The sequence below is a fragment of the Gouania willdenowi genome, chromosome 14, assembly GCF_900634775.1.
Source record: "Gouania willdenowi chromosome 14, fGouWil2.1, whole genome shotgun sequence".
NCBI classification, from domain to species: domain Eukaryota; kingdom Metazoa; phylum Chordata; class Actinopteri; order Blenniiformes; family Gobiesocidae; genus Gouania; species Gouania willdenowi.
Window position 1 is genome coordinate 8708424 of NC_041057.1, and position 17110 is coordinate 8725533.

Sequence of the window (17110 nt, forward strand, 5' to 3'; positions counted from 1 at the left end):
TGTCGCACATGTCAACCCATTATTGTCACTTTAAACCTCTTTTTACCATATTTCATACTTATTTTTGCCAATCACGATTTATCATAACTATTATTTGCCAGTTTAAACTCATTATTCCTACTTTTTTTAAGCCAATATTTACACTTTGAACCCCTTTTTACCACTTTTTCTGTCTGTTTGCAGCTTTTAACCAATTTTTGTGGTTTTTAAAATCCCATTTCACCACCTTTTCCATCATTTTTTCTGACTTTATGGATGGGCCCCAGAAAGCTCTCCCCTTTATTCCCCCTTATAGATGGCCCTGTCTCCACATGACTGTTCTTCAATGTTCATGTCTGTGTTCAACCACCTTCAGATACAGTGGGGTTCCCCGATCTCTGGAACTTTTCCACTCATACCTTTCCTTCCAAATATAGTGTCAAACACTTTTGATCGATACTGACAAATGTAAACAGGCAAAATCCCCAAATACGTTTCAAGAGATTCTCTGACCCATTTATCAAATTTATTTAGGGAGTTGTTCATCTTAAACACTGTATGTAGTGTGGAATTAAGGAGGTAAACTATTCCCTCATACAGGTGAGTGACTTTTGTTTAATACATTGTAGAAGTGTTCAGATTTCCGGTTTGGGTTCCCTCCAAGTTCAATGATTTTCTCCTATTAGAGTCTTAATAAATCCAACCCTGTGTTACTCGTATGGCATCCATATGGTATGTGGAAAAAAAGGTGCTCCACCAGAAACCACAGGTAATTGGAGCTGAGCTCATCATGGTTTACTGTTATTCCAGAAATGCATTTAACGTTACATTCTGAAGAGGATCACGCTGTGTGGACGGCTCCATCGCTGTGCGTCGCTGCACTTTCCTTACGGGGCATTCCTGCTGCCTCATTATGCCCACCGAGTGTAAATCTGGGAACCTCAAACAGCTCCTAAAGCAGCAACTCAGCACTCAAAGTATTCTTGTTAAAAAAAAAAAAAAAAAAAAGAGAGTTTAATCAAAGTATTCATATAAACTCACGCTGAGTGGAGGGTTTGGAAAACTATAGTATAACACCATTTGGATGAGACTCCTAATGCAATACTGAAGTATTTATTGGTGGGAATGTGACACAGCACACATTTAATATAGAATTAATAGAGAATGACACCATACAATATGACTTTAGTGAGAAGAAGTCTTCTTAAAAGCACTGGGTAAACAATTATTTTTAAATGCACTAAACATTACGGTCACAATTTAGCAATATGATAAGCTGAATATTTCATTTCACCAATAATCAAATAGATAAACAAAACATAAATGCTTAAATAAATAAATACATACATACATACATAAATTAATTAATACATTTGAAATATCCACAATATATTAATTTAAAATTGAAGGGGTAGGATTATACTTCTTTCTACTACTTTTCATCTAAGATGCGTAGGAATCTGAAGGTGCAAGATACTGTTTTGTTGTTATTTCTTGATGACAATTTATTTTATTTTATCTTCAACTGTTTTTAAGTTGTCATTTACATCAGTGATTCTCAACTGGTGGGTCGGGACCCAAAAGTGGGTCGCAGACCTGTACTGGGTGGGTCGCGGACAGCCGGTCAAAAATAAATAATGCTTAATGTCTCTCATGTTGGACTTGTCTTTTATTTTGAAAGAAACCTTTGTTTGACAGGCATGCTGTGAAATGCATGTTGCACAGGAAAATATATATATTTATGTTTTAAAAAAGATTATATGTGTGTTTTCAACAGCTATTTTACATTTGTTTGGTTGAATTCTAAAAAAATTGGTCGCGATTTAATGACCATGACAAAATGTGGGTCCCAGGGTGAGACCAGTTGAGAACCCCTGATTTACATGATCAAAATGAATAAACAAATGGAATGACTTTGTTGTATTTTACGCTATATAAATAAAGTTGAATTGATTTGAATTATTTAAGATAGCTGACAAAAACACAACATCTAACTACTAATTTGTTGTACTTTGAGTCTTTGGCGTTTGATGATATCAGACTATACACAGTGTGTGTTTAAAGTTGACTGAGCAGATACAAGAACATCATGGGTTTGAGTCACTGGCACTTTCTGTAATTTTACCGACTAATCAACTTGTTTTGGAACAACATGTGAAGCCAAAGATAATGAAACATTAAGCGATGGTTTAGGTGCATTTTATTTGCATTCTGTACTTTGATATCATGAAGGTAGTGAAGCTTTTAGTTTTAGCCTGTTCGTCCACTGACTGTACCCTCCTTTCTGTCATCAGGCCTGTGAAACATACTCTATTACAGCTTTTACATGAAACAGATCAACAGCCATCACAGGAATATAAGCAGTCACTTACATACAATTACATAAACTGAAAGAAGTATCTACGTAATAATTTTTTCACCAACTGAACCCATGCTCACAAAACTCATGGCTGCGTTGCTGGATTTTTATCTCTGGAAGTTTATCAGAAAAAAAGTCGACTGAAGTGTATTTCTCCTCAAACAGATGCGTGAATGGAAAGAAACGGATGTTCATATCCACGATTGATCCACTTAGTTTGAATGACACTTTGTTACGACACTGTTAATTGTCCTTAAAGTATCATCATCGTGAAACTGCTCTGGGAATTTTCCCAAAGAGAAAAACACTGTGTGTTCTGATGTGGAGAAAATGTCTCTTAGTTGATAGTGTGATGAGTACATGTAGCTTTTTATGAGAAACGAACACACACACACACACAGGCACGTTATCAGCCCGTCGTCGGTGTTCCCACTGAGGCTGGTACAGTCATTGAGTCATGAGGTCAAGTAGAAATGGACTTTCCAGTCTGGTCACAGAGCACTGACAGAGGAGCAGATTAGCAAAGGGGGTTTTTCAGAATAAGAGACAAGCAAAAATGACATCAGCGAGATTTTGTATCTATTTCTCACCCTGTCTTTGGTGATGTTTTCCCAAGCACTTTCACTTTCTCGCCAGCATTGAACTTTTTGTTTTTGGATAATTACATCAAAGAGGCCATTAAATATGAAATTCAGTTTGCAAGATTTGAAATATGAATTGTAAAGATTAAATGTCAATACAATTAAAACAAAACAAAACAAAACAAAACGAAAAAAAAGAACTTGAAACACAACTACACCGACTGTAAAGCCAGGCGTTCCAGAGCAAGTTTAGCAAGTTTAGGCTGTTGTTTTGACACAGAAGTAAAGAAAAATGTCACAACATTGAACAGATGTATCAAATAAAATACATTTTTTGTGTTTTTGGAAGGCAAAGCAAGGCAATTGCGCATTTCATACACAAGGCATTTTTAAATGATTAAAAAGTGCAACAGAAAACGTCTAACAGTTTAAAAACCAATAAGAACATTAAAATCAGTGGTAAAAACATTAAATCAACAATGATATGATTTTTGTAGGAATCACACATAATCAGTTTTTTTGTATAAAAACTGACGAAACAACCAGGAAAAGCAGTAGAGCAGCTTTAAATTGTACAAATGTGATCCCTGCCAGCATTAGAACGATAGAAATGATTGATCTTTCTCCCTAAGTAACCTCCAGACTTCCTGTATGTGTGAGCACATGGGGAAAAAGATTTCTTTTAAAAGGTAATATCATGAACAGAAGGTGTACCAGATGGGTCCTTTAAGAAAGCTTGTCTTCCCGAGGTCAAACGAGAACCTTCACTTCAACTTTTAACCAAAGTAGATGAAAAGTCTCTTAGAGGCCACACCTGCAAAGGAACTGTTCAAACAGCTAAAGGCACATGAAAACAAAAAGTTAACACATTGAACTGATGTGTTGTTGTTCTCCGTTTTTCCCAGAATGAAGCCACCACCGGCAGTATGGTCAGCTGTGTGAGTCAGGATCAGACGCTTGGATTTACAGACAAACCCGAAGGGCTCTCCAGACGCCGATCCAGACCTTTGACCCGCAGCAGACCGCTGACCCGCTCCTCACTCTCATCCTCAGCGCATCTTCAATCCCGACGGGCCCGGGTCAGTGTTGTTGCTTCCTGAAATGAAAACTTTGCCATAAAAAATGAGGTTTCTGGAGCCTATAGCCCTCTGGTTCACACACTCACATCAAAGCTTCGTTTTAGTGGATCATAATTATTTCAGACCGACAATGATGCACAGTTTAGTCCGTGAGTGGCTCTGAAAACATGGACTTCCCGGTGAAGTTAATAAAGTCTGCATAATGTGTGTTTTGCTTTATCAGTCAGGATTCACCCCCTCTGATTTTCTTCCTGCTGTCTGAGCCTCGGTGCTGTCTGTCGGCCTCCTGCTGTTGTGTAAATAAGGTGAAAGCAAAAACATGAGACAGCTGAGTGCAAGGTCACCTTTTTTCCTCTGTCAGCAACATAGCAGCAACACAAACCAACACCAATACACTTCACACAGAACAATGTATGATTGTCAACGTGACACAACAGTGTTCATATTGATTTGTAGCGTTTAAACTGCACGTTTTACCGCATGTTGACATCCATCACTTCTTCATTCTTCATTTCTCATTCCTATTGTTCACTTTGCTGCCATTGTTTTTGTTGACATTGTCTTTAAAATGAATCCAATAATTAGTTGGTGAATTTATCCTTGAGTTAGGTGCAGTCACTAAATGAAAATCCTCTAAATAATAATTTTATCGCTGATGTGATGTAACGGCCACCTAATCGACATTCATGTCAGCATTTAGAATAATAATAATAATAAGCTGAACATTATTATAGGACAGAACAAATATTTGTTCTTTGTTTTTCTTTCTTGTGGTTTGTTGTTGTGTGAGATTTTAGTTATTTAGGAAATTTGGTTGTCATTTTGTGTTTTTTGAGTCATTTTGTGTTTTTGTTAATATTTTGAATGTTCTTGTTGTTGTTTTGTGTATTTTTCTCTTACTTTCTGAAGTTTTGTTCTGTATTTGTGCTTGTTTTGAAGTCATTTTCTCTATTTTTGTTTTAGTTTCGTGTATTTTTCTGTCATTTTAGGAATTTTTGTTGTCATTTTATGTTTTTTGAGTCATTATGTGTTTCTGTTAATATTGTGAGTGTTCTTGTTTTGTATATTTTTCTCTTACTTTCTGAAGTTTTGTTCTGTATGTGTGCTTGTTTTGAGGTCATTTTCTCTATTTTTGTTTTAGTGTTGTGTATTTTTCTGTCATTTTAGGAAATTTTGTTGTCTATGTGTGCTATTTTGAGGTCATTTTCTCTATTTTTCTTTTTGTTTCTGTATTTTTCTGTGGCTTGGTGTCATTCTGTGTGTCTTTGTAGCCATTATGTACTGTATATACAATATGTTGTTTTGTGTGTTTATGTAGTCATTTGGTGTGATCAAGACAGGTGGTGGTTCTGTCTGTTTTTTTTTTTATTTGGTGAGTTTTATCAGTCATTTTGTGTATTATGTTGGGATTCATATTCCTTCCAACTTCTTCTGCATGTGCCCATGTCTGTACTAAGGTTACTGGATGTAAATGATACCCTTTTTCATTCTGGAAGAATGCATTTGGATTTGTTACATTTGACATTTATTGTGTGTGATCTTGTAATGGGCGTCCCAGGCCCGATAAAGCTGGATGAGCTTCAGTGACCCTGAACATCATTATCATGCTTGCTAGCTTGCGGGCTCAGTTTAGCTGCATAAAGTGACACTTTCTCTTCTAATATGCGATGTTTGCCTCTGCAGCAGACCTCCGTGTGCTGAATATACTCAACCATCAGCTTTTGTCAGCGTTTATGTTTGTGTGCATGCATGTGTGCGTTGTGTGTGTGTGTGTGCTGGCTCACATGCAGGAGAGTGGAGGGCGCAGCAGGGGCCGTGGGATCAGACTCGCGGCTAAGAAGTGGGTTTATTTTCCCCAAACCGTGACTGATAAAGCACAGCTGTCCAAACGTGCACGCTCACACACAGAAAATTCATGTCCACATGAGAGTAAGAAGGCAATTAGCATTAAAGTTATTTTTAGAACCCACCTGATTTTTTTTAGTCATCACCCTTTAAAATTTTTTAATGTAGATCAGCTTCACTTTTGCTATTAATTTTTTCTTTTTTTTGTAGTTCCATCTTGAATTTTGAAAATTAGGTCAATGTTTTTCGCACACATCCTTGAAAATACAGTGAGAAGCAGGAGTAACGTGGTTTCTGCTTTTTGCCAAAGTAAAGTAAACACGACGCAAAGAATCCAGTGTTTGTGTAGATCTGTTGTTTTTGTTCTGATGTCATGTTTTTTTCTTTGTGTCGTCAGGCGGCTGCTGCGAGGATGAACAGCGCATCATCAGGTATGAAAACCATGTGTGTACGTGCAGAAAGCACAGCGTTGGTACGTGTGCGAGAAAAAAGTTTATGTATAGTGTGAGTGTGTGGCTAATGTATTTCCTGTATTCTTCCTGTTGGGGCTGTTTGCATTTGGGATTAAACTGGACTTGTGAGAAAGTATTTTATCGCACTTTGATCCTAAGGCGGAGGTTTTTATTTGATGTTTTAGCTGGATCACTCAGAATTTCCATTCAAGTTTGTGAATTTGGAAAAGTATGTAGAACACTGGTGGAAAAGAAAGAAAAGCACCTTTAAAGTAAAGCTTTGATGAAATTGACTTTGTGTTAATGCCTTAGTAAAGACTCTGGTTTTTTGTTTCCGAGTTCGCCCTTTTTTGTTTAAATTCCCTTTCATTTTTCCCTATTTAGATGACTTCACTGGCTATTAAGCGCTACGTAATAACGGCTGCACGATATTTTGAACGAGATTATGAGCGAAATGCATCCTATTTCGCACACTTGTTAGACATTCAGTCACCCATTTATTTTACTAGAAAAATAGCATGGAAATGGATAATATAGTCCCAAAACATGCAAGTAAGGGTTAAGTCTGTGTCATATAGCTATTTCCATTTCATTTTAAACTAAATCACGGAAGTGTACTCTCCTCCGACGCTAACGGCTATGCTAACGGCAGTTCGGCATGACAAGATCGCTGCTTCCAACTGTGCATCCGAAACGTGTCCTTTTCGCTTTAGCTGGTGTTGGGCACAGAACCTCCTCACGGACATTTTGGAGGATTTGATTTAGAGACTCCTACGTGTTGCAAAGCTAAAGATATCTCGGAATGTGTAACGCTTCACTTCCGGGTCACGGGCTTTGGCAAATCGGTCATGGAGAAAATGAATAAAGGTGTTCGTTTTCCGTTTTTCGTTTTCTGTACCGAAGCAAAAGAGCTTGAATTTGAAAAACAAGGCGTTTTCGGTTTTTTCATTTTGGTTTTGGAAACAAATATCAAATAAGGAGTGTTTTTTTTTTCTTCCGTTTTTTCACGTTTTTTTGAACGAATGATACACGGATTTATTTCCCTGTCATTTAATGATTGTTTTTTCCATTTCAAAAGATGAATTTTTGCATTTTCTCTGATCATTTAAATTCAGAGTCTCTGACTGTGCAACGCCTGCCTGCTGTAATGATTCATTGTTTTTTCCTTGGGTTGGATTTTCTGCTTTTTCTCCATTTGATCCTCAAACTGTGGTACATGATGAAGATAATTAGTGAGTCCAACTCTGACCCTGTCCATATCTCATATCATCTGAGCATGTCTCTTTTGATTGACATGCACAGGCGCTGTGGGAACCTAAGTGCAGCCAGGGGAGAGAGATGTCATGGCTACAGGGTCACATTTGCTGTGTTTTGTCTGCATAAGTGTGTGTATGTGTGTTTGAGTGTGAGTAAAATGTTGGGGTCTCACAGATAAGTTGCTTCGACCACTTGGGGTCACATTACTGTCAATGATTTTTCAGAGGCAAGATGCACCATGGGTAATGGAGCCCTGTAGGCAACCAGGAGGTCAGGAGTGATGCTGTCAGTGGCATGTGACTGAAAGCATTGGGGAATGTGTGTGTTTATGTGTGTATCTGTGTGAGAAACCAACACTTCACACAAACACAGCCGCAGTACAGGAGGGAGATTTCATGGATTATTTATTGTTTGGCTTTTCATGCTTTGGCTCCGTTTTCTCTCTGAAACACATTTATTTTCGCTATTAAATTTGGGAAACGTTTCCCCTCTTTGACATGAGTCCTTTTTCCTAATCAATCAGTGTTTGTCGGCCTGTGTGGTCTTTGGCTGCGCTGCTAAGCGACAGGATATGCTACGCTATGCTACGGTCATATCTCAGCTCACATAGCTGACATTCACTTGCTCCCTGTCAGATAAACAGGGAATTCCTCTTAGGCGTTGAAACTAGAAGTACAGCCTTTATTCTTGTCCTATTTACATTTGATTGAACATATTTTGATGTGTTTATTAACTTTAAGTCTCATATTGACTTTGATGGACACCGACATTTAAAGCTGTTACCCACAATAATTTATTATTAGATAAAATCATTTGTTGACAATTTATATGTTTTTGGAGTTATTTTGTATATTTTTCTGTAATTTTTGGAAATTTCATTGGCATTTTGTGTGTTTTTCGAGTCATGTGTGTTTTTGAGTGTTCTTTTTGTGCCTTTTTGAATTCCTTTTCTCTATTTTTGTTTCTATTTTGTGTATTTTTCTGTTGTTTGGTGTCATTTTATTCTCATTTTGTCTGCCTTTGTAGCCATTTTGTATTGGTGTTGTTTTGTAGTCATTTGGTGTGTTCAAGTGGTTGCTTTGTTGTCATTTTGTGTGTTTTATGAGTCGATTTGTGTGTTATGTCGGGCTTCATATTCCTTGTCATTTGTTGACAATTTCGCGCATTGCATTGTTGGCTGCGGAGTTCCGTCAACGGATGCATTGAAGTGTTTTTTCTTCATTCTTACCTGAATTTCTTGCGTTTCTTCACCAGACAAAGATGACAGTGATTCCCTTGATATTATTTTTGGTCTAGTTTTGTTCCCGCTCTTCCCCGTCAGAATGAAGTAAAAACATTTCTATGTACCAGTCATCATGATTTCCACATCCCATAATGCCATTCAAGAAACTGTTTACGTCACAGATGAAAAACACTTCCAAGCAGCAATTTGTACCTTTTTCCTTTCTTTTTGGATTCATTGATCTATGAGGCGTTCACTATGATTTTATATAATAAAAATCAAAAGTCAGGGCAGCTTTATCCCAACTCAGTTATAATAGAAGGCGGAGAACACACCACGTCATGGTGCTAAAACCCAGTTACAGCCCATAATAAGTCCTTTAGCCAATTTGAAAAAAAATGACCATAACATACAGAGAGAGCAGTAAAGGTCTTGACATCTGCATTTCCCAGTGACAGTCATGAGAAGCTGGAGCTGTTCCAGTCTTCTCAGAGCATAAAGTGTACGCATTGCCATTGTGTCACAAAAATAACTCAGAGATAGATAAGTACAGCAGGCGCACACATTCTTTCCTATGCTCACTTTAGAGGGATTAATCAACTTTATGCACATGTTTTTTAATTAGGGGTGGAAACTTGGGTGTCCATAAAAAGCCCACACACTCTCAGACAGCAAATCTGCTCATGCTCATGTCTGCTCCAACAACACAGGGTTCACAACCGAGTACTGGTTTTTTAAAAGGGTGGTGTTATGATGATATTTTCACAATGTATAAAAATACCATCTAATCAGTGATACACTCTGGGCAAGATGAAAGAGATTGTCCACAAACGTCCTGAGTTCATTACAATCAATGTAATGGGCATCAAATGGACTGTGTGTATCATAGGTAAGGTCAACACTGGCCAAACACTAACACATACACACTTGACAATCATTAGAACTAATACATTCACTTATATGTCCACTTTATCGCCAACTAACCTAACACACATCTGGCAACTTGAAGTGGAATCACTTGTTCAGGGTCATAATTAGTGTTGTAGTACTCGAGAACAGTCTTGGTCTGGAGACCACATTCTGAAGGTTTTTGCCTCGTCTCAGACTCGAGAGCATTTTTGCTCGGCCTTGTCTTGGTCTAGAACTGGCCAAACTCTTAATTTTTGGTCGAGGCCAGCACTGATCTTTTATTCTTCCACTTCATTAATGTGATAACAAGGAAAAACACTTTGAACTGTTACTGATTAATGAATGTTTAACCTTTGCTTACTCATCTGCCTCTTTGGAAATCTTTTCGAGTTCATTTCTAGTCAGAAAAACCTCTGAACACTTAAGATACTTTAGGCCTAATTCACCTGACAAATACACATCTTATGTTAAGATATTTAAAATAATTCTGGACTTATACAGTGGCTTTTAGATACATGCAAGGTTTTATTATTTGCAAGGTTTTAGTTAAACAAATTTTGTCAAGATTTGAGAGTTTGGCATGTTGTCTTTTGAAACAGACACGTTTTTGTCTGTCAAATGTATTCAAAAGAAAACCAAAATGAAAGAGAAAAAGCTCTTTAATTGTTCAGCCTTGTCATGATTTTTAAAATGATTTTTTATGGTTTTGGTCTTGACTCGGTTTTGACTCCCAAAAGTCTTGGTCTCGGTGCATTCTGGTCTCAGGCAAAGCTTGTTCTTGCATATTTGGCCACCCTGTGACTGACTAGGCTCTGACACACTTTTCTCTCCGGTCACTGTCGTTGTTTTTCCACTTCTTTCTCCATCATTTTATCAAAAACTTTTATTGAACTCAGTGAAATTTACTGTAATGTGACGTGGATCTGCCAGTCCTGCTATATGTGCATTAAGAGGAAGGACGCTGGCTCAGCATTTAACATTTTGCTAAATGTCGGTGGCTTAATTTAGAGCTGGCATGTGTTTAAAAGTAGCAATGCTGTAAAAACCTGCACAAGTTAACATTTGAAGCTTGGAGGTCCCTTGTTAACTCAGTGTTTAGTAGGTGAGCTCACGTGCATGCCTGTGTGTGTGTGTGTGTGTGTGTGTGTGTGTGTGTGTGTGTGTACGATTGTGGTTGGTGGTGGGTTGTGGGGGGGGGGTTACATTTTTCTATAGTGTGCCGCAGTGTTTTAACAAGTCTGGAAAAGGATTTGGCTGCATTCCCAGTCTCCCATCCTATTTCTTATTTCAACGCAACCTTCTCATTTTTCCTCGGCGTCCATGTTCCCTGCTGCTGTCACCTACGATCATTCAAACAACCAATCCACGAAAATGGGTTTTTCAATTTAATGTCAACTTTTTTTGTGTCTATTTATTTTACCTCTCATATGTTTTTCTGTGACACTATGCTCCCCTAAGTCTTTGCATTACTCTGGCACATACAAATCTATCAAAACACAACGGATCACTAGTTTAGTTTGAATAGTTCTAATACACCAGTTAGATTCTGTTGAGTCCCATGTGGTCAGACCAACCTTGAGACGTGCTTAAAATAATCTTCTAATAATGTCCATAAAGATTCTGTCTTAAAGCTGCTGAAAACGAAAATATATCTTGATTAGTCAGTGAAAACACCAAAAATGTGTTGGTAAGTTACTTTGGCAGTGTTTTGGGGGGAAAACACAACTAATCGCAGCAAGAATGAAGTAAAAACACTTCTGTGCATTCGTCTACGGTAGTGTTTCTCAAATGGGGGTACCTGTACCCCAAGGGGTATGCTATGCCACTACAGGGGAAAATTACATGTGAAAGCATTAAAAATATAGGGTTTTATAATGTTTTTTTTTTTTTTTTTTAAATGATAATCATACTAAACATTACCATCAACTCACAAAACTACAACAAATACACAAAAGAAGAGAAAAATATACTCCATAATAATAAGAACAGACAAACAACAAAATACATAAAGTGACACCAAAAAGACATGCACGAAGGGAGAAAAATACCAACTGTTACCAGCAACACACAAAACGACAGCAAAAACACTAAGTGAGAGAAAAATACACAAGATCACTACATAATACACAAAAATAACAGCGGAACATACAAAACAACATAAGAAACATCCATCATCATCACTGCAGTCCGTCGGTGGGTTGACGATGACTGTCCTATGGTTGAGGTCTCGTCACAATACTTCTCCTCCAGGCAGGCTGGTCCTGTGCCAGAGCTTTCCATCTGTCTGTGTTTATATTTTGATGTTTCATGTTCCTTTTCACTCTGTCCTTGAATCTCAATCCTTGATTTCTTTTTCCTTCACATTGCTGGGAGTACATTAGCTGTCTAGGGAGGCGGCACCGGTCCATCCTCTGCATATGGCCAAGCCACCTTAAATTTTTCTGTATTAGGATGTCGGCCATAAATAGTAGTCCTGTACATTTCAGCACTTCAGTGTTGGTGGTTCTATCCTCCTATGATATGCATAGTATCCGCCTCAGCTGTCTCATCATGTATCCGTGTAGCCTGATCAATCGTGTACGGTAGATAGTCCAGGTCTCGGCGCCGTAGAGGAGAGTTGACAACACTATTGCAGAGTAAACCCTTCTCTTCACTCTGGTTGACACATGATGGTGGTTCCAGAGTCGTTCCTGCAGCTTTCCAAAGGCGACACTTGTTTTTCCAATTCTGCTGATGAGTTCACTTTCTCGTCTTGCATTTGTGGAGATTGTGCCACCGAGGTATACAAAGTCTTTGCATTGTATCAGTGCTTCATCCTTTATCTTTATCTCTGCAGAAAAAAATCAAACAACACCAAAAACACACACACTGAGAGAGGATCATTTCAATAATACCAATAACACAGTAACAACAGCAAAAATGCACAAAATAAGAGAAAAATATAGTGAATAATAAAAAGAACAGACAACCAACAACAAAATATTCAAAATGACACCAAAAACACACAAAATGACACAAAAACTTATTAAAACATTCACTTAAAATACAAGTATCTGTTTTGGTTCCACACCAGGAGGGAGATGACTGTAAATGATAAAAAAAAAAAAACTATTCAGGAAACACTATATACTGTTTTATTCCACTTACTTACAAAATGGGATTCTTTAAAATGTGTGTCAACACTCATTCATTCCATCATTATGATCTATATTTGTTTGTTCACAGAATTCTGAGTAAAATGTGGAAGTCGGAGAAAGGGGGTACTTGGATTCAGAAATAAGAGAAAAGGCGTACTATAGCCTAAAAAGTTTGAGAACCACTGGTTTACAGGACACCACATCCCACAATGCAATGCGAGAAACTTTTCCGACAGCATCAATCACTGGAGATAAAAACATTTCAACATTTTACTTCATTTTTTCAAGCAAATGATCTTCGATTCATTGATCTATGAGGCCTTTTTAGTCAATTATGGCAATTCTTTATTGATATCAAGAATATTTGGCATTTGGCAGCCCTCACTGCTTCTCTGTATGTTTATTCATGGCTGTTTTTGGCAGCAAACATCCCTTTTTTGTTTGAGTGTGGTCCTGTAACCCAAAACTAGATTGAGGAAGGAAGTTGGTTGTCGAGGATTTGCCAGATAAAATAAAAATCAAAGTTTCTGCGACAAAGCACTCATCAACATATGATCTGTTTTTCCATGACCAGAAGAGTTTCCTTTGTGTCCATTAGCTATTGTTTCCTTTAGGGCCCCGCCCAGGTCCTGCTCTTTTAATTCTGCAGTCTCCATCCCATAGTCATTTGCATTTAGTCTTCAAATGTATTTATTTTTTATCTCAAAAGAGCCAACAATCAGCCATAACGTTATGACTCGACTCTTTATGGCTCTTTGGTTGGTTAATAGCAGTTTCCGTCCCCTCTCTTGCATTAATGAGCACTGACTACCCATGACCCCATAATGCCTGTTCAACTTTTTACCTACCGTACTTGACCTACTTTTCATAAATACTGATCAGCGCAGACTGGAAACACCTCACAAGTGCTGCTGCTTTGGAGATTCCTGCTGTTTTTAGTTTTTCTTCCTGCTTATCACACGTCAAATAATTAGGACGAAGGTAAACTTGTGCATCACGTTGGCAAATATTAGTGGTATTCATTAGTTTCCATGTATCCCTGTTCAACATTTTCTGTTTTTTTAACTCAATTGTCCAAATGAGCTCAAGTGGCCTGTGTTGTGCATGTTTCAGGCTACAGACAAAAAGGTGGATGATCTCAACCCACTTCATGGATGGACAAGGGAAGTTGTTTGTTGTTACTAGAGAGTGTGAGGGGAGACACTCTAAATTAACTTCTGACCTACTTTCTTTCTCTCTGGTCCCCCCCACATTTTTTTTTTTGTGGAAGAACCGACCAAAGTAGCATTCCTCTACGACTGGTGTAAAAATATTGACAGAGACATGCTGATACTGTTGATTCAAGCCAACGTGAACAGATGGTGTCTAATGTTCATCTGTTTGCCATGCGGTTTGAGTTTAGATTCCTTTGTTATGACACATAAGCATAAACGATCCTAAAATAACAAAAAAAAAAAAAATACTGCTTTATATTCAACGTCACAGTCTTCTTTCAAAACCTAAACGCTCACTTACCATTTCCACTTGGACGATCTGTTATTCTTCACTTCTCAACCTATTGTGAGTATAAGGAGTTGTAATTGTTCTGATGAAAGCACCATTATTCACTTACTCTTTGGCGTCGTTTTTAACAGGAACCACCTGAAGATCACAGCAGGCGTCCTTTAATGTCTTGTAAGACAGAAAGAATCAAGTTTAATTTCCTTGATATTGTACAAAAGGTACAGAGTTGATTTTCTGTTGCCTTCCTGTAGAAAGCAGGAGATCAGTTTTAGGTCAAACTTCTCATCATGTACATTTTATGTTGGATTGCTGAAGGAACACGACTGTGATTGAGCGCATAAACAGATGATCCTGGTTTACCCTTCAAAATGTGTGTTTGCGTGTGTGTGTACACCAACAAATGACTAAAAATGCATCAATAGCTTAACTTTAGATCAAGGTCATATGCTCACATCTGTCTGTACAGATATTGGAAGGTTTTTGAAGTCAGAGCAGAGATCAATGATGGCTGCGTGTAGCATGTTGGTGATTGTAAGTTTAATATCCTCAAAAGATTGCATTGAAACCTCACCTGAACCCTTAAATATTGGTCCCTAAACATTAAACAGGACTGTTCATCTGCCTAATTCTGTTTTGACATTGATGTATTGGCTCAAGCTGGAACTGGAAATGCAAATCTTTTCTACGTTTGCACAGTAAGCATCTGACTCCCAGCCTGGACACATTTTAAATCACAAAGTGTATCCATCATGTTTTTTGTTTTCTTTCTCACTAATTTATAGGTTCATTTTGTATTTTTTTACCACGATTGAAAATGCATGGGGACAGATGATCTACCGGTACTGTCATATTTGGTCGGTTGGATTTATAAAAGCTACAGATACTGTGGAATCATGAATGAGAGACTGGATTATAACAGGAAGTGTATTGAAGAACAGTCCATTGGAGAAGTTTGGTGTCCTCTAGAAAATGTTGAAGAGTTTCCGTTCCTTGATGATACGTTTGTTAACCTTGTTACGTTGGGTGCGTCAAGCCAAAATTCAGGCGATGCAAGAAAATGAGGAAAGACTTATTGTAATCTCCACAAATGCTGCAATAACTCACGTCATGTTTTTAGGAGGTTGTTGGAGTTTTTGGACTTTATAGGCTGCATATTCTCACCATGCAGCAATACGTTTTGCACTCCTAAGAACTTACCAGGCACAATAATAACATAGGGACTTCATCTCCACTCCGTTTGGGATTACATCACATACCCAATTTAATGTTTAGTAATATCTATACACATGTGTTATTCAAGTCTGGAACACTCGGATGGACTGATCAATGGTTCACGACTCAACTTGTCCGGAACACTCGGATGGTCTGTCCTTCTATCCTATCCTGTTTGCCCTTCTGTTCCTACCCCAACCAGTCACAGCTGATGGATGCCACCTCTGAACCTGGTTCCACTGAAGATTTCTTCCCATAAAAAATAGGGAGTTTTTTCTTTCCCACTGTCGCTAAATGCTTGTTCATGTTGGTTCTTTCTTTCTTACTATGGACTCTATTTTTTTGTTAAGCGCATTGAGATGACTTTGTTGTAATTTGTGCTATATAAATAAAATTGAATTGAACTGAATTGAAGTTTCACTTGGACAAAAACAGGATAGTTTTTGGTTGCATTTGATCAAAAATCCAAAAATAGTTCAATATTATTAGGCATTAAATGTGTGTGTTTTCATCCCCTAGGAATACAGTCAGCTGAGCGGCTTTGCCTGAATGAGCGAGTGTTGCTTGAAAAAGCAGATTTAAACCAAGGGGAGTGATGGGGATGAGGCTGGAGCTGGAAGATAGGAAGATGTACAGTATGTAGTAGTGGAGGGAATTGTTACTTTAAGCATTCTCTGTGATGGGACTTGATTTAACAAGATTCTTTCATCACAGGTCTTTGATCACATGATGTTTTGAATTATTGATTAGGCTGCGCTCGGTAACGGCATGTGCAGCTATTGATTGGTTCAGGTTTCTACCAGACGAGAAAATGAAAATGTGTTGTGGGGGAATTTGGTGTTAAGGAATTCTGTTGGAAATCCTGAGATAGAAATCTATTGATGATGTGATTATTATTAAAAATGTATAAATATAGATCCAGACGTTCGTCCTCATCATCCCTTTGCTTACAGGCAAATGGCATCAAAAGAGATTTCAGAGTTTCTCAGTGACCATTACATGGAGGTTGTTGAGGAATTCTGGCATTCGCTTTGTGGCTTCAAACAATGGGGAAAAGGGGAGGAGCCCCACCTTTTTCTAGTCCACCTATGGCTCTTCTTATTCCTGCTGATCTTCTTACTGTATAGAGAAGACAGATACTTTTCTCTAATAATTCAACTCATTTTTTTTTTGTGAATACTTCAAGATATGAGCTCTAACAGTGTTGATATAAAGGGATTTTTACCATATGACAGGTTGGAAATAATGGGTCAACTAACCCAAGTGGCAGAATGAATGAAGTGGACAAAAAACAGTATTTAAGGACAGAATTTATAAGGAGGCATTATTAAAGCAATACACAACCCCATCACATGAATACACTTTAGATTATATGTTACTATTTTGTGTAAGAAAAGTCTTTTAGTGATTAGTCATACAGTTCCTTTGGATGTTACGATGTTATTCCTAAGAAAACCATGAGGAACATTACGTTGGATTTCGAAGTTGCACCTTTTAGGAAACAAGAACTAGGGCTCAGAAAATGGCTGTGGGTGCTGTGTTTGGATGCCACTATTAGCCGTATTACTTAACCAC

The 17110-nt window shown here is 37.9% G+C and overlaps 1 protein-coding gene across 2 annotated transcripts in view; it reads left to right on the top strand.

Annotated features, from left to right (window-relative positions):
- stard13a (StAR related lipid transfer domain containing 13a) overlaps positions 1-17110 on the top strand; it is a 67840-nt gene that overhangs the window by 10194 nt on the left and 40536 nt on the right. The window contains exons 4-5 of one of the 2 annotated variants that reach the window (XM_028466084.1): positions 3825-3998; positions 6241-6274. In XM_028466084.1, coding sequence (XP_028321885.1) covers positions 3825-3998; positions 6241-6274 — 208 coding nt within the window. Of the gene's footprint in view, positions 1-3824; positions 3999-4082; positions 4304-6240; positions 6275-17110 lie in introns of those variants that run through there. The other variant, XM_028466087.1, reaches the window with a different exon arrangement.